This window comes from Uloborus diversus, chromosome 2 (genome assembly GCF_026930045.1).
Source record: "Uloborus diversus isolate 005 chromosome 2, Udiv.v.3.1, whole genome shotgun sequence".
NCBI lineage: Eukaryota > Metazoa > Arthropoda > Arachnida > Araneae > Uloboridae > Uloborus > Uloborus diversus.
In genome coordinates this window covers 168,082,859-168,110,852 of record NC_072732.1, presented here as the reverse complement: position 1 = coordinate 168,110,852, position 27,994 = coordinate 168,082,859, and the positions used below count along the sequence as shown (strand labels likewise).

Below are 27,994 nucleotides of genomic sequence, written 5' to 3'. Positions count from 1 at the left end.
TGGGGCCGCATCGAATCTTTCAATTAAGTAGTACAAAAAAAAAATTATATTTATTTTCTTTCCTTTTTTTCCCTAATTAAAAAGAAATAAATATCTCTGAAAATTTCATAATAACCCGGTATATTTCTAAACTACTTATAAGAAAATCGTTGCTAGAAAAGAAATGGTAACGAAATTCAAAAAAAAAAAAAAAAAAAACTCCGCAAACTTATGCTGTGAGCAATCAGATATTTTATTGTGTGTCTGTAAACTCATCGGTCGGCCGATAAGATAACTTAGTTGCATAACTGTCCAGGACCTTCTATTACCTTAACAGCTGCCTGTGATAATAGTCTGCAGGAGACAATGAACATGTAAAGGCAGGGCCGTCGCCAGGGGAGGCGTAGAACTGAAGCTGCCAATTTTAATTTAGGGATGAGCAAAATAAAAAGAAAAAAAAGAAAACGTTCTCAGTATTTAAAAAAAAAAGTAGTAACATAATACCCAGTTTAATTCCCCTAACAAAAAGTATTTTTTCAGCAAAATTTTGAAAGAAAATGCAACCTTTGAATATTAAACAATTAAACCTTTGAATATTATTTAGGAACATCCACGGTTATTTATTATAATTTACCTAAATAAAAGCAGCTGAAATTTTTCGGGACATTCTGACAGATTAAGAAAATTTTTTCAACGAAAAAAGTATTCAGTAAATAGTACAAACCTATGATATGTTTCAACTTAGTACAATAAATGAATAGATTAATAATTATGGCGGTTTCATAGGGGCATGCGTTAAACAGAAAAAAAAAGTTAAAGTGCAGTAGGGGAGATTTAAAATATCGTAATAAATACCAAGCGTTTGAATGCATAAATCGAAGATACTATAAAACTTTATTAAGATATTCTAGCTGGTGGATATTTAAAGTAAAATAAAGTTGGGAGAAGACCTACGGTGTCACTGAAAAGTACCACATCAGTCCAAAATGTTAAAAGATTATTTTAACGAATCAACACTTTACACTTTAATTTCAAACAAATTCAAACACTTTAATTTCATTACGCAACAATTTAATTTCAAACAACAGGTTGGAAATTGAAAATTTCACTATGAAAAAACCAAAGAACTAAAATGGTTTTGGAAAAGAAATACTGCGGGGAGGTTTTCCCGTAACATTTGTATCAATAATTTAATAAAATAATAGGGAGTCAGCAAAGAATGCGGAAGGGAGAAAGATCCTCGAGCCCTACCATTCATTTTACACCTCCAAGGTAGATTCAAAACGAGTTTTAAAACTTTTATTTTGAAAGAGTGCAGGGAAAGTTTCTAAATCAGAACCCAGTCCTATCTCCTATTGCCTATCGTTACCAAAGATGGCCTACATCTTGTATTTAGGACTTAAAATTCGAAAAGCTTTTAGGAGAGTGTTCACCCAAATCCTGCAGAAGCAGGACCCCGTCTTTAAGGATAATTTAAAATTTCGTTTTCAGGACTACAATTTAGAAAATTTTCAAAGGTCATCGAATCTCTCCTTCCCCTTGCATCACCAAAGATGGTCTGAAATTTCATTTTTAGGGCTTCGATTCCGAAAAGATTTCTAAGAAGAGCCCTCGAACCCTTGGTAACATTAGTGAATTTCATCTACGACTGTGTTTTAGAATTCAAATTTCAAAAAATTTCCGAAGGAAGGTCCCAAAATAGCTTTACCGACTAAAATTACCAAAGATCGTCAAAAACTGCGTTTTGAAAGCTAACTTCAAAAATTTTTCGCGCTCAACACGCTCGCCGTCCCCCTCACGCCATTGAAAGTCGACGAAAGTAACGTTTTTTAGCTTCAATTTCCAAGAGTTGTCGGTCCCCTTTAACGTTATTAAAAAAGACCTACAATCCTTTTCTTTAGATTTCAGTTACGAAACAATTCCTGGAGAACACCCTCGAGTCTCTTTCCCTTACATAACCTAAGATCATCTTGAATGCATTTTTAAGACAACTAATTTAAAACAAATTCCCGGAGGGGGGAGGATCGGATCCTTATTATCATTAACATTGTCAAAGATAGTTTAAAGACGTTCATTGAAAATATACATTCTCTTTTCACGCGATATCGCGTGAAAAGTTCCCCGTCACACACACACAATCGTTATTGCACATAAGACTTTGAGATACTTGGGGGGGGGGGGGATATCTATGAGTAACAAACTTGTTGAAGAACCTCAATTACAAAAAACATCACCCTTCCCCCCAAAGTGTGTCAATTGCCACCTAAATTGGCGCATCGGGAACTTCAATTGAGAGATTTTGCCTAGAAAGAATTCTTGAACGCCTTCCTTTCTCCCCAATGTTTCCAAACATAGCTTACATATACGTTTTAGAACTCTGATTTTGAAAAAGTTTGGGGAGAATTCTCTAAATACCTCCACCCGCAAACATCGCCAAGATCATCTAAAAAGTCTAACAATACGTTTTTGAAGCTATAATTTTAAAAATTTTCCACGGGAGGACACCCGAACCCCGCATTATATCAGCACGAATATTACACTTTTTACTATGCAGGTGTTAGTATTATTGATTTTTTTTTTCCGCATTCGTAAACGCAGTTCTCCTAATTTGAATCCTCAAATTCTAATGGTGACTCCCTTCTAATACTAGAAGATGTATCATTTGCTCTATCTTTTATATCCGAAAAAAAAAGTGAGAGGGGGGGAGCGTCTTCTCTTCAAGGAGCAAGTCTTAAGGGGCCGGCTGGGCAGTAAATGCCAGGGCCGGTTCATGCTGTCCCATCCGCCGCTGAATGGAAGTACAATAAACTCCCAATTATCCGCGGAATAGGGTGGCACGGTTACCGCATATAATTCGAATAATAGGTGAAAAACGATACTGAAAACGAACGGTGTAGACAATAGCTAAAAAATATTAATAACACTCACATACACATTTATATTATAACTAAAAACATTGCAACATTGCATCTACTAACATTAAATATAATAAATACGTATAAAATCTAAAAGCGAACAATAACGCAAGCATAAGTTTTTAAAAACATTGTGAAAAGACGTACGGATAATTCAAACCGCGGAAAATCTGACCGCCGATAACCGGCAGTTTACTGTATAAAATATATTCCGCACAAGGATTCAACATTTCACTCAACGAAGCAACCGAGCCAAAAGCAACAACCAACAAAAAAAGTGTGAGAAGAAATCAAAGAATTACTTTTTATAGCGTTTATGTGAGTTATCCGCAAATATTACAAAATACGTGGAAAAATCTGTGTTATATCCTCTGGTTGGCTTTCGTAATCTAAATCAATATTCTATATTTTGCCAAATTCCTCTAAACTGTAGAATTTTAAGGATACGCCACTATTGGTTACATCAGGGGTTCTCAAACTGGGTGCCATGGGAAGAGACGAGGGGTGCCGCGAAGTGTCGATGGTATCAATATAAATTTAAGGTTTGTGTGCAAACTAACGTCATTTTCACTCAAAAGGTCATCTCCTTATTGATGTAGCATTGTAAAAATTTGCTAGATCGGGACTTCATCGTCATCACAAACATTAACTGATGATTAAGTGTTACCAACAAGCAGTTTCTAACTACCAGGCAACAGAAACAAACAGAAACCAGATAACAAAAGTTATTACCAGAAGAGTGGTGTCAAAACTACCTGACCTTATTTTACAGCAAGTTTCATTTCTACATGGATCACTGTAGGTTACTAGTTTGAAAAAAAGACATTTATTGTTCTTGAAGTCTGATTTATTTTACTGACAAGGCTAAACCGTTTTTCTATGTTAAAACTGGTGAAAAAATAATTAAATTTTCGTTTGTTTATTTATTTATTCATTTTTTGTATTTTAGTTTTATGTGTCATCTGGTGATTTTGCTAAAGCTGGAGCCAATTCAGTCATAAATGAGCGTTATACTAGGTAGTGAACCTCAGGGTTGTCTTATTTGCTGCACTTACCTTATATAAAGGAAATAGACCGTGAGAAAGTTCTGATTCTTGAAAAGGTGCCGCGAGTCAAAAAAGTTCTAGAACCCCTGGATTATATTGTTCGCATCACCACTCTCAATCAATGCATACTAACTTCGAGTCACTATTCAATACGGCACAAAAAAAAAAAAAATTAAATCAATTATGAATTTTTCTCAAACTTTTGAAATTTGCCACTATCGTCAACAGTGAGCTTAAACTAACTTTTTTTTAACTAACTTTTTTTCAAATTCACAGTTGAATTTCTTTACAAAAACCGCGAAATCGTTAGCGATTAACTCGGAGAACGATTCCAACAAGATACTCAACAATGCAAGAACTTAATGATGTAAAACTAAATCCAGACGCGGGTATAAAATATTACTGCACACTGAAGATGTTATTTCTCAAACTAATTTAATGTTACACGACAAACGCATAACGTTGAAAGTTATATTTTGATTTATATAGTACAGAAAAATGTATTAAATAATCAAATCATTTTACAACAATAGGAACTTTTTAATTTCGTACCCCATCCTCCCCCCCCCCTCCCAAAAAAAGCACGGTACAAGAAATACATTGATTTTAAATCAGAACGAGATATTCATAAGCAATAACCATACCAATGACCTTCTCAGAAAATATTTTAAATTTTGTCGACTGATGCTTTTAAACTATTTCACTGAAATTCATGTTTTATTCGTAGATAAAATATGTCATTTTCTTGCCACTTTTTCTTTTCTTTTTTTTTTTTTCAAGTCTAAAAATGTACAAATTGTCACACTCATCTCACACAATATCTACAAAGATATTAATTTTCAGATAAAGTTCTCACAATACTTGAAAAAATTATGTTCCATTTGTGCCGCTATATACCTGGAATTGGTATTCAAGTAGCCTACAATTTAACCCCGACTAATGATTCATTCAGTAATTTCAAAAGCATCAGCAAAATAAGCCGATCAAAAGAAGTTTTGTTTTAAATGTTTTTCATATTCTTTGACAGTAGGACGAAGTACCAGTAGTACTCATAAATAAACCAAAAATCCAGGATAATATTTTTTAAAGAAATCAAATCTAAATATACAAAGCATATGCTAACGGAAGTCCGAATCCCTATTGAATAATTTTGATAAAAAAATAATAAGTCGTTAAAAACGCAAGTATTGTTTGGATTTTTTTTTCTGAGTAAGTATTAGAAATTGGGAATAGACTTTTCCATAGGTCATGAGTTAATGCGTATATTTAAAGAATTTTCCAAATAACATTTTTGAAGAGCCTTCAAAATTCATGAACAAAATAAATACACCCCAAAATATTGAACGTTTATTCATTTTTCTGTTTTGGAAAGGAGGAGATTTCATAGGAAGAATATATTAACTTTCTCTGCTAACAACATACAAGATTTACACGAATAAACATAAATTTCACTTGTTATTGTCGTAACATTACATGCACTACAGTAGTAATAAAGGTAAAAAATTCTATCCGTAACGGCATTAATTTAAAATATACGGATTAAATCAAAAATCATCTCTCGTGCAACTTAATTGTCGTTTAACTTTTAAAATACAATTTGAAAATTTCTGGAGAACACCCACAAATTTAAAGCGAACCAACTGTTAAGAGACCCTGTTTCAAAAAAAAAAAAAAAAACACGGTCCCCCACAAATTTTCACAATTATTTTACGTTTGAAAAATCGTTTTGTTTACACGCATCCCGAGTCGTTTACGTGCCATAGCGCGTCAGTTACACCTCAGCGCATTGATATTTCTTGGTGAAAAGATCAGCCAAGCAAGTAAGAATCAGAATTTAATTCAACAACTAAGTTGCCTCGTGTGAACACAACGAAGAAATGTAGTCAACAACACAGCAAAATAATTATCTTTCGTTACAACAACGTCATCACCTGTCAAACTTGAAACTTTTTTTTCCTAAATGAACCAATAAGGCATCAGAGTTTAAATATAAGGGGTGCCCATCCCCCCTGAGAACAAGGGTGTTTATTCCTGCATATCAAGAAGACCCCCCCCCCTTAAGAACAAGAATCTCCCTTAAAAATTTCAATGCTGCAGTCTGTGCCTTGACCCCCCTAAGTGGGCACCCCTGTAAAATTTTTGAAAAAGTGATATATATATTGCATAAAGATATTTTCCTACAGAATGCTGTGTTTTAACACAGGACATTGCTACTTGTTAAAATATAGAACTCAAGTAATTACTAGTCATCAAACCTTACATCTATGTGTTAGAACATGCAATGTGCTTCATTGCTTGACCATCCTTACATAAACGACTGTTCATAAATAAAGTCTCTGATTTTTTTCATTATATGTAACTCTTTCCCCACTTGTCATTAAGTGTCAAACTTCTCTTTACCCCTCTCCTCTCCTTATCATATATCACGATATTACATCAGCATATTGCAATGAAAAATGCGTGATAACACTTTTTGTTATCTTATCTCTCCCTGTAATCCAAAATTCTCACAACTTCACGAATCCCCACGAATTTACTTGGCAATGATTTGTATGTGGTTATGAAAACAGAACACATCGAACGATCACATTGAAATATAGATTGTAAATCCAATCAATCCAAAGTGAAAACTATTAAAAAGTCATGCGGGGTATAAAGTTACGAAAAAATGATTTTCTTGGGAAGGGGATGAGAAAATTCGTTATATGTAAGGGTTCCCAGTATCTTCAAAGGCATGGGTGCACCCTCTCCGAATACCACGAAGACCCCTCCCCCACCCCCCAAGAACGAGAGCCCCCCTCTCCCCATAAATGGGTGAAATACCCCCTGAAACCTCCTGAAATGTTCAATAGGGTGGATCGAAAAAAATGAAATTTCGAATCTTAATTTGGAATACCCACCAAAAGCTGTGCATGTGTAAGAACAATACACATGTAAAATATTATCAAGTTTGAAGAACTCCTTGAGGGTCCTACCAAGGCTTGAACTTCTCCAAAAATAGGAAAAAAATGTCGATTTTCCAAAATTTTTATGAAAATATTGTCCAAAATTTTTGTTATACTACGCTTAAAATGCTTCCTTTGAACACTCTTTTCATGTACCTTCACAATAATTTAGTCTTTGCACTATTAAGTTCGCACATAAGCCGTTAAGTTTCGCGAAATTAACCAAAAACTGACTTTTTTAAAGCTTTTTTGCACATTGCAATATTTCTTCTTTTGAAGCCCAGTTTTCTTTTTTACAACGCCTGTACAGAATACAGTTTTAAACGGAAGTAAAGTTCAACTTTATTACATTAACAGCCCAGCATCCACTAAAAATAGGTGACTGCATTTCGAGTTCCATACTACCTTTTCCATCTGCCGAGCCACATGTATTAAGTATAAATTTATTACTCATTTTACATTAGAAGTAAACTATCAAAATGATTTAGTTGTATTAACTAAAAAAACATAGAGAGAAGTGCATTGGTTACAAAGAGTGTATATTTACTCACACACAGTCGCTCTGACATATAAGCATCAATATTAAACAAATGTGGGACTTGAAAAGAATCAGTTAGTTAAAGGCACAGAAAATAGTAGTTTGTCACATCCATTAATGAAACCTCTTTGAAATCATTTTTTGATTCAAACGATAACATGATACTTCGAGATTTGATTTTTGCTCTTTATGAAGACATCTCTTGCCGATTGACTAATCACAAACAAAGAAGCTTCTGTAACCATATTAGCACAGCGTTCCACCACCTGAGTGTGGCAGGAGAACTAAACGAACGCAAAATTGGCGTTGGAGTTTTCAATCTATTGTTGAAGACTTTCTTTAGATATGCCAGCTAAAATAGGAGAGGGGTGGCAGTTATTGCACATTCTTGCCGGTTGATAACATCAGAATAATCTGATGCATTAAAGTTAATCCTTGAATTATTGAATTCTCTTATTTCTTCATGAACAGAAGTCACTTGTCTGGCCTTCAAAATCTTCGCAAAGTCAGTTCTCTGATGTACTTCGTTCATCAGTGATCACTGTTAAGGGAATATTTTCCGGGTGGCAAAAATAGGCATTTCGTTGAATGACAGGATCAATAATTTTTTCCGATTTTCACTTACGTAACGAGATGCTGTAATAACACTGATGAGAAACAGCAAAATTTTATTTCAATTCCAGAAGAAGAAAAATTTGCAATGGCTATACTCCCGCCAACAGAGCCATTAACATTTTTTGGTGTTGATGTCAGTTCAAAAGTGGAACAAATGAGGCTTCTCTGCCAACGCTATCAAGAGTGTGCTACCGGTACGGCATTTCTGACAGATGCACTGTTAAAAATTCAGGAAGATTTTCTGGTAATTGTTACTGTAAAATGGCGGACTTAACGCATCGCTGATTTTTACGGTAATTTATATCCGAAAAATAAGCGATTCCAGCTCCAATTGGTTGCTGTGTCCTACCGATGAAACCGTAAATTTTTACAGTAACATTTGATTTTTACGGTAATAGTTACTGGCAACATGGATGCCAGTAACAATTACTGTAAATTTTCCGGAAAATTTTTAACAGTGTGTGCGATGTGCTGCAGCAATTGCTTCAGAAACATTACAGGATTTTGGTACTGTGTCAAATAATTATCGCTCTAAAGTCGTTGATAGGAATAAAATTCGAAGACAGCGGCAGAAGCGTCACAGGTGTCACAGACGAAGTACGTGCTTCTCTCCAAAACCTGCAAACTAGAAGTGAAAGGGTTTGAAAAGTACATTTTTCGATAGCCGAAAAGTCAAAACTATGACAAAAAGAAATGGTTGGAAACAGATACCATAGAAGAACCATAAGCGAGGAATCCATGGTTGAAAAATCCAATTCTCTTTATTTGGGTTATGTGACGCCAACTTCTGGAACGGGAAAACATGTCGCGACAGCAATGCGATTTTTGAACTGAAAATTTGTTTAAGCCGTAAGGATCTTTTAGCTTTTGACTGTAGGCACGGCCACGAATACCAGAAAAAAAGAATGGTGCAATTGTGGCCATAGGGAATAAAATTGGACATCCTGTCCCCATGGGTAATCTGCGAACTGCATACGAGCAGCATTTGCGTCACATGTTCACATTACTTGATGGTGAAACTGCTGGTCCATGTGAATTTTCGCAGGACCAATAAGTAAATTGCTAGACAGGTGCGACACTTTACCACTGGTCCAGTTTGAAGCAATTACGCTCCTTGTCGTAGGTGCTGAGCAGTTAATATAATAAAGTATAATTTCATTTCCACTTAAAACTGCATTCTGCACAGTAGGGTGGAACGAAAATGACCTTAATTTTTTTTTCATTTTTTTAATTTGCCGTAGGGGGGGAAGTTGTCATTTAAGTTTGAAAAGAAGCAGAAGAAATTTCAATGCTTTACTACAACATCGTTAGGTGCCACAACGAGCTTAAAGTTTGATAATAACCAAAATTTCCATTTAACAATGAAATTCCTTTTTATGCTTTCCTACTGTATATAACGGCACAAAATATGACAGTAAATACATTTTTTAAGCATTACATTAGGAAACAAAATACTAATTACAAAATACCGTTTTAAAAAAATCATAATCTTTACTAATAATAAAGCTGAAACTCTGTCTGGAGATCTAGATCTCTGTCTGGATCTCTGTGACGCGCATAACGCCTAGACCGTTCGGCCGATTTTCATGAAATTTGGCACAAAGTTAGTTTGTAGAATGGGGGATGTGCACCTCGAAGCGATTTTTCGAAAATTCGATTTTGTTCTTTTTCTATTCCTGTTTTAATCACATTTACCCGAGCAAAATTACAAGATGGGCGAGTAAATTACCAAGTTGTCATAACGTGGAACCGTAACATGGGCAAGTCAATTGGCGAGAAATTCTTCTTACATTATTTGTAAATATACAAGCAAACCAAATGAGCTTTTAATTTTTCTACAACGAGCAATGTCGTGCGGGTATCACTAGTATACTATAAAAGACATTAACAATTCCATTTTTACCATTTAAAGTATTCTTAATGATTGTAAATAAATGGTTAAACCTGTATGATGTTTGAGTCTACTTCTTTGACACATTAAAGTGTTCTTTTTTTTAACCAGATAACTCCTTTTTTTTTTTTTTTTTCAAATAACTCTTCAGTCAATTTTTCGTCTCCTGCGACTGAACCATACTTTTTAAGAGCCACTTAGGGGTTAGAAATTTCACTTTGAGGGATTCATTAGACAAATGTTTTACCAAGGGGGGTTCGGTTATTTTATTTTCACCCCATAAGATCAAATCGATGTAATATTTGGCAGCAAAAATTATTTGTTCAACTTTAAACTTCTTAACCCCGCCTCTACTTTGTGTTCTTGCATTCAACATACGTCGTAATCCAAGTTCTCTTACATTTCTACGCTCTTTGCATAACATAGCCAAATGGAGATTTTCTATTGCATCAAAATACCCATTTCTTTATATAACCCGGTCTATAATGTTCTTAAAATCATCAGAGAGATATCGTGAATGTAAGATACGTTCAAATAAATGTTTAGAGTCGTAAGTACGAGAAGGTTTTAACTTGATGTTAAACCACACAGAAGCATACGCATTGCCCACTTGATCCGTACAAGAAAGGGATCCTTTCTTGAAAATGTATGAATGAATAATGATTACTATTAATATATTTCAGTATTATTATTTGTTTCAAGAAATTGTTAGCGCAATGCCATGCCCATATGAATGAAACTATACTTTACTACACTTTAACAATGTACTGAGTCAGAGTCTTGAGATTTTCAGTTGGATTTTTAGTTGCACCGTACAATCGAAATATACGGTTTGCAAATGTAAGTCATCTGGAGTGGGGAAGTTTTCCCAGGTTCCTTGAAGATAAATCTAGTGAGCAAGTTCCACTTGATATGGTGACACACATATCCAATACATATTTGTGATCGGTACTTATGTCCAGTTTATGTTCTCAAAAAGAAGGTTATTTTCAATAGGTAAGGAAGTAACCACAGGAAGATTAAAACAGGTTTCCAGCTGTTCACCTATTTTGTCTTTAAATTCGTTTGATTCTTTTGTTTTACCATCTAAGAATCCATTAGGCATCTATTCCTGTTGTCTCAAAGAAGCTCTAGACCAAATGTAATCTATTCTGGAAACTAAAAAGTCATATATATTTCACTTACGGAAAGATCTTTTCCAGCCGCACTTTTTAGGCCGTGTCTAATTAAACAGTAGCATTTCATTACATCTTCGTAAGTAGGTAGTAAAACTTCATTGAAATCGCTAAAGATTCCAAAAATAGGACATTCTGATATGTTTTGTCTCGTCTACACTTGTTTAGACTGAGCCATTGCAACTCACAACAATGAAGTATCTTACCAACTAACGAAATTTTACGTTACTCACTAACTCAACTCGACAAAGAAATTGACACCTGATCTGAGCTTGGCCCCACTCACACTGCTGACCAGCCCCGCCCCATTTAAACATCCACTGCTGCAATGACTCAAGTTCCCAGATGCCAGCCAGTGCATTCGGCAAAAAGTGCGTTTTTGCGAAACTTACTTAGCTCTTGCGGCACCTCAAGACATAATACGAACAACAAAAAAAAGCTATTGTGCGAACTGTTGAGCATAAAAATTGCTTTTCGGCAGCATTTGAAGCATAAAGATAAATTTGAAATTTTTTGAAAAAAATTTAATATGTAGCAAAAATTGCAATTTTGCAAAACTTGATGCTCTTTGCGGCACCTGAAGACGTGCTTCAATATTTTTCATATTTTTTTTTTCATTTTGTTTACATGAAAAGGCAACTTTTCCGCACTACGGCAAATTGAAAATCAAAAACTTTTTTTTTCGTTCCACCCTACTGCACAGTCATTGCAAAAATATTAAAAAAAAATTTGACTTTAAAAGAAAAAATATTGCAATGTGCAAAAAGGCTTGAAAAAAGTCAGTTTTTGGAAATTTCACGAAATTTTACAAACTTGTGTGCGAACCTAATACTGCAAAGAATAAATAATTTTGTAGATACATGAAAAGCGTGTTAAAAGGAAACATTTTAATGGTATTACAACAAAAATTTTGAACCTTATTATTTTCATAAAAATTTTGGAAAATTGACATTTTTTCCTATTTTTGGAGAAATTTAAGCCTTGGTAGGACCCTCAAAGAGTTCTTCAAACTTGATAATATTTTACATGTGTATTGTTCTTACACATGCTCAGCTTTTGGTGGGTATTCCAAATTAAGATTCGAAATTTCATTTTTTTCGATCCACCCTAAAGTTCGATGGCGCAGTCTGCTTTTTTCTATTCGCGAGAAATCAGATGTTTTTTAAAGCATACTGTAAAGCAGCGGTAGGCAACCCGTCGATCGTGATCCACCGATCGATCTCGAGCCCATTTTGAGTCGATTGCGACAATATTTTGAGTCTTGTTTTTTGTCTGAGTAGAATTATTAACATTCATTTCTGGAACGAAGTTCAGCTTTCGATCTAAATCAAAAGTTACTTGAAAAATTTTCCAAACATTTTTAGTCACTATTTTATCAATTTTAAAGCAAACATTATGCTTATGTCTGAAAATATTATTTCATTGGTTAATAAAACATTGTTTTAACAATTTAAAACAACTAGATTCAATAAGTATCAAAGTATTTTTAATAAGAGTTGGCCAACAATTTGAGGTCATTTATAGTATCAACTTAATCTTGTATATAAAGCATCCGTTTCAGTCTATAGTGTATGCATCATGCCCCCCCCCCTCCCCCCTCCTAATTAGATTTTGTGTTCACATTAAACTTGGAAAGTAGTTCTTCAATCAATTTAGGTTGCCTACCGCTGCTGTAAAGTAAATTTGAGTAAAAAAAAAACTGCCAATGTTTACTAGAAATTCAGGACGAAACTGGGCTTTCAAAACGGTTTCTAGCATCGATACAGCTTCTTAACAAATGCTAATTACATCTGCTTCCTAATTAGCGTTAGCGTTAAACAGCTAAAGAAACTGCAGCGTTAAAACGTTACTCAAGAAGCTGTATCGTTAGAACGTTACTTAATCAGAAACTGTATCGTTATTACGTTACTTCAGAAGAAGCTGTACCATTACAACGTGATATAAGAAAACGCTGTCTCATTACAACGTTACTTACGAAGAAGACGTATCGTTTCTAAGTTATTCAAGAAAGAGCTAGCTGTATCTTTACTAGAAACCTTATGGGAACCTAGTTTCCTAACGATTTTCTAGTTATACGAACATTTTTTTTCCCAGTGTATAAATTATAAACATATTCGGACGGTAATACGTAATAATATTCGCAGCACTGATAGAGGAATAAAAAAATCACAAAATTCAAATCATGTACAAAAGTTAGAATCGCATTTCAGGCACTATATTTGAAACTACGCAAGATTTGTTTGTACCAAAACATTGAAGTTTGAATCACTGACTTTCAATCACAATGCTTAAAATTTAACGTCGGCTATACCATTATAATCTGCGGAAAAACAAAACAAGATTTTTAAAATTTACTATTCAAATGCACATTTGCTCACAATCATTATTCCAACTATGCTATAGAATACCAAGTATAAAATTTCAGCAAAATTTCGTACGTAATGAATCAATTTTACGTGAAATTAAAAAAAAAGAAAAACACACAATTTGGAAAACAGTTTATAAAAATTGTCGCATGTAAGTTATCGTATGCTATCTCGACAATCACAGAAGTAGAACAACCATCTGATTCATGTCAACTGCTCTTGATTTAGCAATCAAAATATTTTTTTCACTTATGAACACTTCAGCAGTATTTTGATATTCAGTTTGAAATAAAAGTATAGTGAGAATTTTAACCCCCAAATGTTGGAGTGATTTTCTTATAACGTACGTGGTGTGGTGGGTTTTATATAACCTTAAACTTACTTCATTAACACTCCTGGAAATTAAACGAATTTAAGCAGGAAAATTTTCAATGAGTTTTGTCTCCTTTATTTATATAAACTCAACTGAAACTACCGTAAATGGCATTTATAATACACACTATGTCGTTCATGTAAACATTACAAAAGCTTGAATGCTAAAATCTAGTTCTTATGGGGATGTAAGGCTCCTCACCACATCAGTTAAGGGGGAAAATTAACTAATTTAAGTGTTCACCAATTCCCATATTTCGAAATAAGATATCAATTGAGATAACGTCTTTTGTTTTATCAGTACGCAAGTTCAGAACAAATGTGTTTTTCGTTAAATCTACTGGTTTCAATACCACATGGAATTTAGCTGCATAATTTCTTTTTGATCACTTTATAGTACTTCAAGGGTATTCAATCACAAGAAAAGATAAAATGCGAACTTTGTCATTCAATAAAAAAAACATCCTTAATTATTTCATTTACAATTAATTTCACTTACCTGTACCATAAGAAGCCTAGTTCTTCCAAGTAGAAAGTCTTTCTTCTAAAATCCATGGGGTTAAAACCAGCTTCTTAAGACAGAAAGTTCACACATTTTCACAAGTAAATCATACTTCAAAATAAAATTTTCAACACCGCACAAATTTCAGAAACACAATTTCACAACACAACTTTCAAAGTTCAAACCACCAAGCTAAACAAAACTCTTTCTATTTCTATTTAAGAGTCACAACTGACTTCAACTGTATTTTATGTCGAGGTCTGCATACTAGTGCCTTGCCTCCATTATTTTATATACCGATAGATGGCAGCACCATCACCGGATCGAACAGTTAATGAGAATTTAGAACTAGTCCATGAGCTAATAGCTACCTGGTACTAGCACCCCCAGAGGTATCGTTTCACTTGGAGGACATTGAGACCACGAGCATATTTAACGTCGCCCAGTCCCCTTTAATGACGACGGTGGGTCTTCGACCAGCGGGGATCGAACCCGAGCCCCTCCGGCCCCGAGTCCAATGCCCTACCGATTAGGCTACCACGGCCCAAACAAAACTCTTCAAGGGTAAAAATGGCGGATGTCAAACATCGAAGTAGTTGTTTCTTAAAATTCAATTGCGAAAATTATATTTTATTGAAAGAAAAATTATCATTAGATAGCTACGAAGAATAGACAGATTATTAATGTTGAAATGCTACTCAACATTTTTTTTAGATCTGTAATTAAAAGAAGTTATAAATTGTTTTAAAAAATACTGAGCAATAAATTTCCGATTCAAAATTGTTTAATTGAAAAGTAATTAAGAGTAAACCATTTATTCATTCATATATCAGCATATCATATAAAATTAACTATATATATTTTGTAAAAAATGAAAACTCTGAGATTATTTTTTAGTAATGTATCACATTTGATTAAAATTCTACTTCTAAACATGGCGACTAAGATAATAACAACATAGTATAAAATACCGTTTTGCGGGGGGGGGGGGGAAAGAACACAATGCTCATGTGTCTTAAAAACTTGAGGAATGAATCTTAAACACTTTCATCCCAATAATAATCCTACCAAAACTGAAATCTTGGGAGCCTCCATGGATGTGGTAGAAGCTTCATTTTCTAAGTCGGAGGTCGTGGACTCGATTCCCGCCGTTGCGCTGGGTGCTATTTCCTTCTCTTGCGTTGTAAATCTTTCATGTGTGTGTCCAGAGACAAGGTTCTTAGTACAGTCTTCTCTATATATGCTTCTGTATAAATAAATTAATAAACTGAAATCTTCCGTAAAGCTTGAACATGGAGAGACGGCGGATGACTTGGAAGCGGAAACATCAGTTGTAATCGGTAGAATCAGCCTGAAAGTGCCGAGTAGTAAAAAGTGCCTTCCCGCTGATCTTAGCTATTAGAAAAAAATAACAAACAACCTATTACAAATGATGGTTCCACTTCAAGTTGATCCGCCATCTCTCCGTGCTCAAGCTTTAACTATTTCGGTTATATTTAAAACAAGCGGTATCCACACGGCGTTGGCCGTAGTAGAAAATGAAAAGGTCATTTTCTACTACGGCCATCCATTATTTACAAATAATGGATGATGAATTTCTCGCCAATTTGCTATGTCAATTTAATCGCCCATGGTCGCATATGGTAGTTTGCTAGTCCACGTTATGGTGATTTGCTAGTCTACGTTATGGTAATTTGTTTTTCCACTTTTCGATAATTTGCTCGGTAAAAAGTTCTTAAAATTGGAATAGAAAAAGCACAAAATCGAGTTTTCGAAAAATCGCTTCGAGATGCTCACCCCCATGTTACGAACTAATGTTGTGCCAAATTCCGAATCTCATGGTATAATTAGTTAGGAAGTAGGCTCCTGCGCCTAAGGCATGAGATTGAATCCTAGCCAGGGTCATGTAATTGATTGATCATATTATAGCAGATGTTCGAGTATTTTGTAATCCACACTAAGCTGTAAGTCATTCTGTTCGCAAAGGCACTTCTTCCTTCGTCAGCTTTGCCTGAACAGTGCACAAGAGCTCAGTCGCCTGCAATACTGCTCAGAACTAAGTACTTACCTCACCGCATCCCATCTCTTAGCGTGCCTTAGGTTGTACCCATTGAGAAGAGATAAAATGGAGGAAGATAAGATTTTTATTCTTGAGGCAAAGATCCCAAGTCACGTGATAGATTTTAAAGCAAACCATTTGAAGAAATCAGGATCCTTTCACTAGTTTCCCGCAAAACTTGTCAACCATTCGACGTTGTTGAGTCACGTGACTTGGGCGTGATGCACAAGTCACGTGACTTGGAGTTGACGTTGAGTCGTTGAGTGACTCTTGATCGTTTTTCCTCAGCTAAGCCGATGTTAGGTCTTGCTCCCTCCATTTACTTATCCCTGCTCTAAGGTAATGTCCGCGAAGCGGGCTTTCTATATGGTTAGGTTCGGAGCCCGACAGTGATCTGCTGACGTGATGCACTGCGCCCAACACTGGGTACCAACCCAGATTGGAGATTACTCCTTTATGTGATGAAATATGATATGGACCATACCTCGTTCGTGCGCTTTGGTTCCTAGCACTAAGTACTGATCCAGAACTGCAGTACTGGCCAGAATGGATGACTCACCACAAAAAACTGTGATGTTTATGAATGCACAAGAATAATAGCATTTTACTAAATGTTTATTTTACGGGAATGATTAATTTTAGTTATATAAGCACATTATACATAAATGATTGAGAAAAGGTTCAATATTTGGTGGGGAAACCTTTTTTTTCCAATACAGCTTGGATACGATCAGGCATGGAAATGCATAATTTTTCGCAATAGTGTGGTGTAAGTTCTGTAATCCGCACTTGTTTTATAGTTTCTCTTAAGTCCAAAAGTGAGGTGGGGTTACGCTCAGCAACTTTGCGCTTTACGATTACCCAGGAGTTCTCGATTAGGTTTAGATCTGGGAAATTTCTTGGCCACAGCCCGAGGATCTGAAACCCCCTTTTTTTTGCAATACATGTCGTAACAGATTTAGTCTGGTGGCAAGGTGCTCCATCATGTTGGAAGTTGTGCACTTGTTGATATTCATAAACGTTGGTAACTTCTCTTTTAGCAGATCGAGATAAACAGTTAAATTAATTAATTGATGTGTCTTCAGGCATGAACCACAATTCACATTTTTCCTTGGCACAAATGGCTACTCTGATCATGGGTTTTGCAGCATTTTTAACGGTGGGAGTACTGTAGAGTTGACAGTCTCTTTTATTGGGAGATCGTCGAATGTTTCTACAAAATGCATAAAACTGCAATACTTGAGTCTCGACAGAAAACATCGCATGTTTCCATTGCTCAGCAGTCCACCCCTGATAATTTTTACAAAATTTCAGTCCGTCAGCAATGTTTTTGAGACAATTTACGCTTTTTAGTAGGCTTGTAGGACTTTAAATTGGCATTGAATAGCCTCCTGCAAATTGTCCTTTGGCTAGGGGCATTATTATCTTTTGGTAAACCGTCTTGGATTGCTTTCGCTGATTTTTTATGTGACTTCTTTTGGGGCCAAATTTATGGAAATATCCTGTGCTCTTGTGACGACCTTTTGGCTTTGAATATCCATAATTTCCGTTTTGAAATTACTTATAGACTCGGAAACTGTTTTTTATGTCAATTGTAATCGGGCAGCACTTCCCCGAGCAGTTTTACCTTCTTCGATCAGAATCTTTACTTGTGCAAGCATTTCGCGTAAAATTCTTCTACTGGGCATTTTGATATTATTTTACACTTCTGCAAAAATTTATGCGTCAATACACAGCGAACACATCTAATAAACTAACCAAATGCCAAGCAAGAACACCATCACTTTCACAGTCGGCCAAAACAAACATCTGGCGCCAATACGTTATTATGAATGGGAAAAAACAAGTGAATCATCCATTCTGGCCAGTACTGTAAGTACTTTTCTCCACCTCACCCCCACCTCTTTGCGTGTAGCCTTAGGTTGAACCACACGAGGAGTCTGATCAAGGGAGGATCTAGAAAATGTTCAAGGAGGGGACGATTGTTTTTTTTTTTTATTATTTTTTTACTATTTCTAAAAACTTTTGAAGGAGGGTGCGGAACCCCATCGTTTATCCTTATGTAACCAAATGTGTCCTACAGTTGTGTTTCTTTCGAAAAACATCCACTGTGAGTCTTTGAACCTATCTCTAATATCATTTAAAATTGAGATTTTAGAACTTCAACTTCGAAAAAAATCCTGTAGGAAGTTCTGGTCTCTAATAGTCGCTATGATTGCGTTTTCAAGACTTCAATTCCGGAAGAATTCCGGGAAAGGGCTCCCTTTCCTCTATCACCATCGAGGATTATGTTAAATTGCGATTTTGTAACTTTAATATCGAAAATACACCTGTTAAAGTTCTTGTATCTTGGCTCCAGGAGGGGGCGATGCCTCCACTGCACCTCTCTTGTATTCGCTCTTGGGTCTGATCTACTTGCTGATAATGATAGCTGTGCAGAAGAAAAATATGGTGAAACTGGTGATCTAACGATAACACACTCGACTGAGAACGCGACTGTTCTTTTCTTCCACAACTGCCTACTTTTTATTATCGTAAGCCTTAAGATTGCTGTATAGCACGAAAAAGTGGTTGTTTCATTGCATGATCCTTGCCAGCGATCATGCCCGGGTCGTCTTGGTAAAAGACAGTGGCCTAACCGACAGACATGGGGTAAATCCAGAGAATCCCTTGTTTGAATCATGGCTTGGAAAAATGATAAGGTGCTGTATAATGTGTTAGTCAACTTTTACCTTTAAAGTATCAAGTTTTCCTGCCCGGATAAATGAGTTCCCCGTAACTTCAAAGTATATTTAATTTATGTTGAATGTTTGTGCGTTATAACGTTGTTTTATCCATAAAGAAAAGAACACGTCATCAAATATCTGCTTCTGAAGCATATAAGTTTAATGATCCGTTCCAAATTAAGTTCAATTTGTATTGGGTGAGTGCAAAAGTTCGTGCGGAGTTGCAATAGATGGCGATAGAACGGGTGTAACGTATTGTCATTAATGCCACTATCTACGTAAGTCAGATCGTTGGAAAGGTGACATGTGCAGCTTTCATTCCAATCAAAGTAATTTGTGCAGATTAGTGATGTAAAATACCTGGGTATTTATTTTTAGGGGTAAATACCCAGGGTATATACCCGGGTAAATACCCAAAACGGGTATTTACCCGGGTATTTATTTCAAAAATTTATTTTCAATTAAAATACTTTTCTGTCTGTATTTCACTATGTATATATATAACCAACCATATACAAAACAAATTTTTGCCCAAAAATTGTATTTTGATCACATATTTAAAGAATTATTGTGTGAAACAACCTAGCAATCTAATATGATATTCACATTAAATGTGTTGGATATGCCTAATCAATGTCCCCATCTTTCTTTTTTGTTTTTCACTTTTCAAAAGCAAAATTTAAAGTTTTACCAATACAAATACAAAGTGAGTGACAAACTAACGCCTCCTAAATACTAAATGTCATCTCGTTCTCCCTTTTAACATAGAGCAAAATGATCCCAGTAAGCAAATTTTCGGTCTTCTGGTTACTGCCAACTATCGAAGGTCGAAAGCATTAGAAATTAAAAGCTGAGAAAACAGTTGGTTAACTTCTAAATTTAAATTTTAAAATTAACCAATTAGCAATTTGATTTGAATTGTTTGGATCCATCGTCATAGCAACACTATCCATGTATTGCTGTCAGGTAGTAGCGTTGTTTGTGTACCGGCGGAGGATCACTTTTAAAGCAAATGTGATAGGCATTTAGTATTTAGGAGGCTTTGGACAAACTGATTACAACTCAAAGACAAAACTAACAAGTAGCATGATATTAAGAAAAATCAATGAAAAGTTGTGCTAGTACCATCTATGTGACAAAATTAAACTTAAATCCCTTTGCTTTACCCCATAAAAAATTAAATTGTCTTGCCATCCTATTTAAGTTTTATAATAGTTCATTTTAAATTCTGTCAGTTTTTTTTGATAAGATTTCATTACGCCTTTAATTAAAGAATTTATAATATATAAATTTTTATATTTTTAATCTTTCATTTTACAGTTTATATTTTAAAAAGAAAATCATTACCTTTTGATACCACCTAAAGTTTTTTTTTTGGCAAAATGCGCAATTACTAGGGGATTTACCCTGCCTTAGGATAAATACCCAAAAAAATATTTATCTTCCCACCTGACATCACTAATTGCGTGTATTAAAATAGTTCGAATAAATTTTCATCATGAAGTATTGGGGAGCAAATGCAAATGAGCAAGGCAACAGAAAAATATTTTGCTTTTTTTTTTTTTTTTTTTGCTTATTGAAAACTGTTTCTATATTTGCCACGTTACCACTTAAACAGCAATAAAATAAATAAATAAATAACATCATAGTCTTAATAACTTCTCAGTAAATTCTTCCAAGCATCCCTCATGCTTCCTTTTTTTTTCATTTTGGATATGACTAACCTAGATTGTGATTTTGAAATCCTGAAGTTCATCATTGAATTGCTTATACTTGTCCAATTATGACATTGAAAAGAAATATTCTTTGGTTCACGATATGTTTCTTCCATAATTTCATCAAGTCTTCCAATAAAAAATATTATAAACTGTGTAACACATATGAAATTATCAGTTTTACCAATTATTTCATACTTAGATTTAAAAAAAAAAAAAATTCAGACTCACTTTTTGCATTTTTTTGTAAAATACCCAGTTTTTGGGTATTTACCCAGGCCTTGGGTAAATACCCGGGTAAATACCAAAAAAATATTTACCTACCCACTGGGTATTTACCCGATCCACATCACTAGTGCAGATACAAACTTCTTCGAGAAAGATTATTTTTAAAATGAGTGTTGATAAAGTGCATTTACGTCATGTTATGCTTTACGAGTTTCGGAAGGGAATAAATGTTGCAGCAGCCGTAAAAAACATTCAAGACGTTTATCAAGATAAAGCACCAGCTAAACGAACTGTGGAAAAATGGTTTGCGAAATTTCGTTGCGGAGATTTTAAGCTGGAAGACGAGCCACGCTTAGGTCGACCTTCTGACATTGATGACGGCGTTTTGCGTTCTATAGTTCAGAATACTCCGCGAATTTCAACAGAGGAAGTTGCTACAGCACTTAACGTTGACCGATCAACCGTTTTTCGGCGTTAAAAAAAAATCGGATTTGATTTAAAGTTCGATATATGGGTTCCCCATTTGTTAACCGAGAGTAACAAAATCCAGCGAATTTCTGCTGCCGTATCTTTACTCGAGCGGCTCAAAAACGAGCCGTTTTTGGATCGATTAGTGACGAGCGATGAAAAATGGGTCCTGCACAACAACGTTCAGCGCAAACGCACATGGAAACAGGCAAGTGAACATGGTGACGCAATGGCAAAGGCCAGTTTGCACCCGATGAAAGTGATGTTCTGTGTTTGGTGGGATTGCAAGGGTATAATTTATTTTGAGTTTCTCCTCGCCGGCCAAACGATTGATTCGGACAAGTACTGTCGTCAATTAACTAATCTGAACCGTGAAATCAAATAGAAACGTCCGAGTTTGTCAAATCGCAAAGGCGTAGTCTTTCATCAAGATAACGCTAGACCATACGTTTCAAGACAGACGCTGCGCAAACTGAACAGCCTGAAATGGGATGTCCTAACTCATCCACCGTATTCTCCTGATATCGCACCATCGGATTATCACTCATTCCGGTCATTGCAAAATCATTTAAATGGGGAAAAAACTTGACTCTTTGAGTGCCTTACAAAACGTCGTGTCTTCGTTCTTCGAATCTATACCACGCAGTTTTTATGATCGGGTCATTCGTATGCTGCCAGAACGTTGGAAGAAGATTATAGACAACGATGGAGAATATATCATTGATTGAATAAAGAGTTTTGCTTGCCTAATCACTGTATGACTTTCGTTCACAAACTCCGCACGAACTTTTGCACTCACCCGATACATATGACAATTTTTTTTTTATAAAAAAAGAGCGAAATATAAATCACACCATAGGATGCTTCTACTAGTATTTTGAAAAATGATTTTCGAAGGTACTTGCAAAGCTACTTTAACTACAAAACTAAGCAGATTATTTACTTAAGTGTCGCAACACAATAAAATTTTACTAGATACCCATACCTCTGAACAGTAGGGCCTCCACAGCTCTGTGGTAGAAGCTTTGAATTGTGGTGAATGGTCAGAATTTCACTAAGAAGTTTTCAAACTGAGTGTTTTATGAAAATATGCAGACATTTTTATATTTGCCTTTTAGCATTACTTCGGCGTAAGCATCGAAAAAAAAAATACAATTTCCACAAAAAATACAAAAAGGTCGTATGTTTTACTAGAAATTAGAAGAGTGAAAAGAGCGAATGCAGTCAGACTCACTTATAATAAACGCGAAGAGACCACGACATTAGCTTGTTATATCCTACTATAACCCCTAACTTATTATTATTATTTTTAATGAACTTGAGGGATTTAAAAGCACTGATTCTTGAAAATTAAAAAGAAAATAATAATAATAGTTCATAAACTTGGAAATAAATGATGAAATAGTTCCTTATGGATCAACAATGGTGTTACGGGAAAGCTTCAAACCTTCAATTTGTTTATTTTTAAACTTGTGATTCCTTATCTGAAGTCTTAGCAATCGGTTTTGTATATATTTTCAATTTCGGTATTCGTTGACTTTTTATTATTATTATTTGTCTCAAAAATATCCTATCGCAGCTCATTTACCGTTCTCTTCACCTCTCTTTTGAGGAGCCAAATAACCCCTTTGGAGGTGATCATGACATGCTGGGAAACACTGGTGTAAACGCTCTCGAGATTGCACGTGTCTCTACAAAAAAGGTACTCATTGATAAACTCATAGCGAAATGTATTTCGCGATATGTTTCAATATTTCTTGCGTCGATAAGATAAAATATAGAGCAGAGCCAAGTTCTGATACAATCGCCGTGGTTTATCTTCACGTTGAATGGAAAGAGCATTTATGGTTAAGTAAACTCAATTTCGAGGCAAGCTCATTTTGGAAAAATCGAATAAGGTATCTTTGCACCAAGAAAGAACTATTTTATTTAGTAGAATATGGACTTTTAGAAGAGGTATGTATAACATTTAAATTGAAATTCAACAAAACCTCCATCAGTTGAATATTATTAAGGCAATCTTCTTAATTTCATTCACTTTGAAGACCATTGAAATAAAATTTCTTCAATGACAGATTAAGTTTCATCTTTCCGAGAATGACATCTCCTTATAAATAGTTCTTGTTCAAACTTTAACAGTATGAAAGTGCAGACAGTATAAAGAGTGATACAATGCTTTCAGAACTCTGTCTTTCACGCAATGCCGAAATAATGTCTTTTTATGCTGCAACATAATGACGACTGTTTTAACCAAATCAGCATCAATAACCAAATTTTCTCAAAATTTAATCATTTTGTCTTTTTTTTTGGCCTATCATAACTTTTTTTGAATAAAATTATATCGAATCCTTGACATAAAAATTTTCCTACCAAAAAAAGTTGTCAGAATGAAAAGAAAATTTACGTACGTGAAACAACATTAATATGAGACAGTTCTACTTATATAAATAGAAGCCAATGATCGAGTAACCCGCAGACAACGAACCAACAATGAAACTCGCGTCTCGGCATGATAATTTGATAATGTTTAACATGCAGGGATAAGTTTTATTGTGAGAAGATTGAACTCGATCCGGTCATTTAACTGTTTTACTGGTAAGACAGCCATTTTAGGGAAATGAAGAACTAAAAAAGAGGTTGAAAATTAACGCTATTCACTGGAGTTTAGGGTTAATCTACTGGAGTTAGGGTTGAAATTTCAACTATCAAAATATCGACAAACAGGCAATTGCTTCGTTCAAATGTAGAAGAGTAGAAGCAATTTTCACCCGTCATACCTTGACGGGCGACTTTCTAGTTACAAAATAAAAGCATAATGATCATTTATTAATCCCAAATGCACCTGCGTATTATCCGCGGGCGGAGTATAATCCGCAGGTAATAAAATCGGTCTGAAGAAAAAAAATCTTCGCATAATCGATGCTGACGTATAATCCGCGGATAAATTGATGTAAGAAAAGGAAGTTTTGATTTAGCACACAATTTTAGCAACTAAATTGAAAACGTGAGGAAGCAATAGCTTTTAAGATATAGTCGAAATCGTGAGCCATCGCGTAAGATACGCAGTCACCCCTAATGTTAATCCACAACGCCATGACAGCTTAACGGTTGTTCTTGCCATGCGTTAATCACATATGTTGACTCTCATGACAGGGCGCCATGGTCTCAGGGCCATTTTCAAACGGGACAATGCTCAGTCCCACACATCTAGGATGACAGCTGACTTCCTCTTTACCATTATCATCCTCTCTGATCTTCCTGATTCCCTGACTTGTCACAGTTCGAGCATGTCTGGAATCGTTTAGAATGGTAAGTTCGACAGCTTATGAGTTTGATCAAATTAGTGGTGCGTTTGTAATAACTATAGTACGAGATGACACAGGACATTGTATGAGACTTTCATATCCAACGCTTTTCTGTACCGCCTCGTACTTTCACGCCAGAGGTTTCTCAACTGGATACTAAAATCCCTATTCATTTAAGGTTTATTCCAATGATGAATGATCATTTTACATGAAATACACCGCCAGCTCAGTCATTTAAAGCCGAGGACTGCAGTCTCGTGCTTATTAGCACTCATTAGCCCGGCATAAGAAAGTGACTGAGCTGGAGCTGGAAAACCTCTTAAGGAAGCCAAGAGTGCCAAACAAACTGGTAGCTAATAAAAAATTAGCAGACCAGACGAGTGCCGGAAGCAATAGTTTGGTTCAACTCGAAGATTGAAGGCAAGGCGTGGTATATTTAGTAAATTACATTATCATTACATTACATTATTTACATATTCATTGATCATTTTGCTTCTATTTTGTTATCACTGTCTCATATCAATGTTGTTCTTTTGTTAACATCTCGTTTCATTCTGACTACAATTTTTCGGTGCACAACTTTTTGTGTCAAAAGAGTGTATATTTTGTATTGTTGTAGCATGAAAATAGTATGAACCTACGTGAGTGCTGCCAGAATTTGACTTTTCTCAAAGAAGCGTTAAATTTTTCCTTTAATTGAGTGGGCAATACGTGTTACAACAAAGAGACCTGGGGGGGGGGGGGGGGGAGATTACTTTCAACCCCGAACCCCGTCCTTCTTGCTACATGAGTATGAACCAATATCCCTGCTATTTTCGTGATTCAAATATTATGCAATACACATATTTAACCAATCAATTAGTAACCATCTTAAATTTCACAGTAGTGATTTTGTTGCATTTTCTGCATTGCTAACTAATATAACACTGCTTTAAAATTATGTTGATTTTACTATGAATCTTGGGGTTGCTACTAGAATTTTTTTAGGACTAACAAACTTTGCTACTGATTTTTTGAAATAAACTCATGCACTGGTTACAATCGACAGGTGAACGGTGAGCAGCGAGAAATAGTGAACCCGTACCTCGATTTTAATCCGGAAGTTAAGGCAGGTACGTTAAGTTTCTCTCTTCAGCTGTCTTTATGTTTTCTTAGTAAAATCTCTAAGCAGGATTCTCCAACGTGAGAGATTCAGAAAGTCGCGATATTTCGTTTCTCAGCTAACTGAATGACGACATCGATGGTTTAAAAGGTGTTTTTTTTTTTTTTTTTTTTTTTTTTTTTTTCATTTTGATTGCTATCAATCTACAAATTTTATGTAGTTTGTTAAAATATTTATCGGAAGTAACCTGAAAAAAAATAAGACAAAATCTTCGGAGTTTTTTTAAATTAGGTTAAAAAATCTTATCAAAAAATAGAACGCTATCAACTGAGCTACAAATTTGTGTTTTGAATCTTTAGGTGCAGAAAGTTAAATAGAAATCTCTTACACCGATAAATTTTACAATTTTTTTTCAATTTTTTGCGCAATAAACTGCGGGATCATTGGTGTAAGTGAAAAAGGGATGCCCCCCCCCCTTCTGCTTTGTTCCTACCTTATTTCTAAACGTAAAAAAAATCAAAAACAAAGTGATATATATGTAGTGATATGATAGATAGTTTAATGACTGATAATAATGCGTAAAATCTTTTGTATTGAATCTCCATTTAGCATTCGACAAACAAATTTCTGGCTAATAAATTTCAGAATAATAATTTATCAATCCCAAATTAGTTTTAAAAATTGCATTTCTTGTCTGAAAGAGAATCATGCAAACACCCTAGACGAAAAAAGCTATACTAAATGCTATTTACAAATAAAACATATGTTAATTTTGAAACCATTAAACTTAATATTTTCAAAAACTATTTTTTTCTAACACCACGTTTTCACGAGTTCTAAGCTCATTTTGTAATCATACGAACTTTATTTTGCCATTACTTGCAGGTTTAGTTATTTTTGGAAACGTAAATTGCAGGGTCCGATTTCGATTTTAAGGGCCCCCGAGAAAAGAGAACATTAAGAGCCCTCACGACTTCTTGCACTGTAAACCCCACATCATAGCGTTTTATATTCAAATAAAAGAAGATAAAAAATGATTTTGTTTCAAGAATTATGAGTAAAAACTAGTTACATTTTATTGAAACTAAGTGCACACACTCGAGATAGTAATTCTGCTTGGTAATCTGGCTGGTCAGTAAGGGGGTGTGGGGGGGGGGGCACAGAGAAATTCCCTCCGCTATTGTTTTTACAAATAAGTGGGCGCATTTTTTTTTTCTTTTTTCTATTAAATTTGTATTGAGTAAACACTCATTTCCTGATTGGGTCCCCGCTTCTTGCCCATACGGAAATCGGGGCCTTGAAGAGGGTGCCCCTCTCTCATCCACATCAAATATATCCTTGTGTTTTTAAAAATCATTTCTGACCTTTTCTGTAATCAGCAAAACTGTAAGAATTATGTAACTTTTTTTTAATACGCATGCAGTTGTGCTAAAATTGTCCTATTTTAAGAGAAAAAAATAGTCACTTTAATCAAACGGGAACGTTTGTACTCGCCTACGTGTTCTTATATATTTCTCAAAAGATGGGGCAATGAGTCTGAATTACGTTCGACGGCCTACAAAGCTTACGAATGCACGTGAAGCAATTCGAAAACTTTACACCCTTAACTAGGTAATTATCAGTTTGTTTAAATTGCTTCGATGCAATTTCTTAACTTTTATAAAGTTTGTTTAAGAAGTTAAGAATAGCTGCTTATTATCTTCCAGAATGAAAATGATGTTGCGCAGATCTCTACTACGGACAGCATGCGGTGAATGGGCATTCTTTCATGAACTGCAGCTTAATTCCATTAGATCCGCCGCAACAGCAAACACAACGAGCCATCAAGATGTCCAACTATCGTCTGCTAAACCATATGAAGATATCCCACATTTGCCTATGCTCCCATTTGTGGGTACTGCTTGGGCATACTGGCCTATCGTAGGTAATATGCTTTCTCAATTCGGGGAAACGGCAACTTTATTACAGTCGAACTCATTCAGAAAGGTGCTCCTGATGGTAATCCAGAAAGATTTGTTTTCCTATTTCACCACGGAATAATTTTGCG

General features: G+C 35.2%; 1 protein-coding gene across 3 annotated transcripts in view; it reads left to right on the top strand.

The window, feature by feature from the left end:
- Positions 1 to 27,994, top strand: part of LOC129216136 (probable cytochrome P450 12a4, mitochondrial) — a 45,697-nt gene that overhangs the window by 757 nt on the left and 16,946 nt on the right. For 2 of the 3 annotated variants that reach the window (XM_054850292.1, XM_054850290.1), the window contains exon 2: positions 27,654 to 27,871. In XM_054850292.1, coding sequence (XP_054706267.1) covers positions 27,655 to 27,871 — 217 coding nt within the window. In that variant the 5' untranslated portion in view covers position 27,654. Of the gene's footprint in view, positions 1 to 25,904; positions 25,958 to 27,653; positions 27,872 to 27,994 lie in introns of those variants that run through there. The other variant, XM_054850291.1, reaches the window with a different exon arrangement.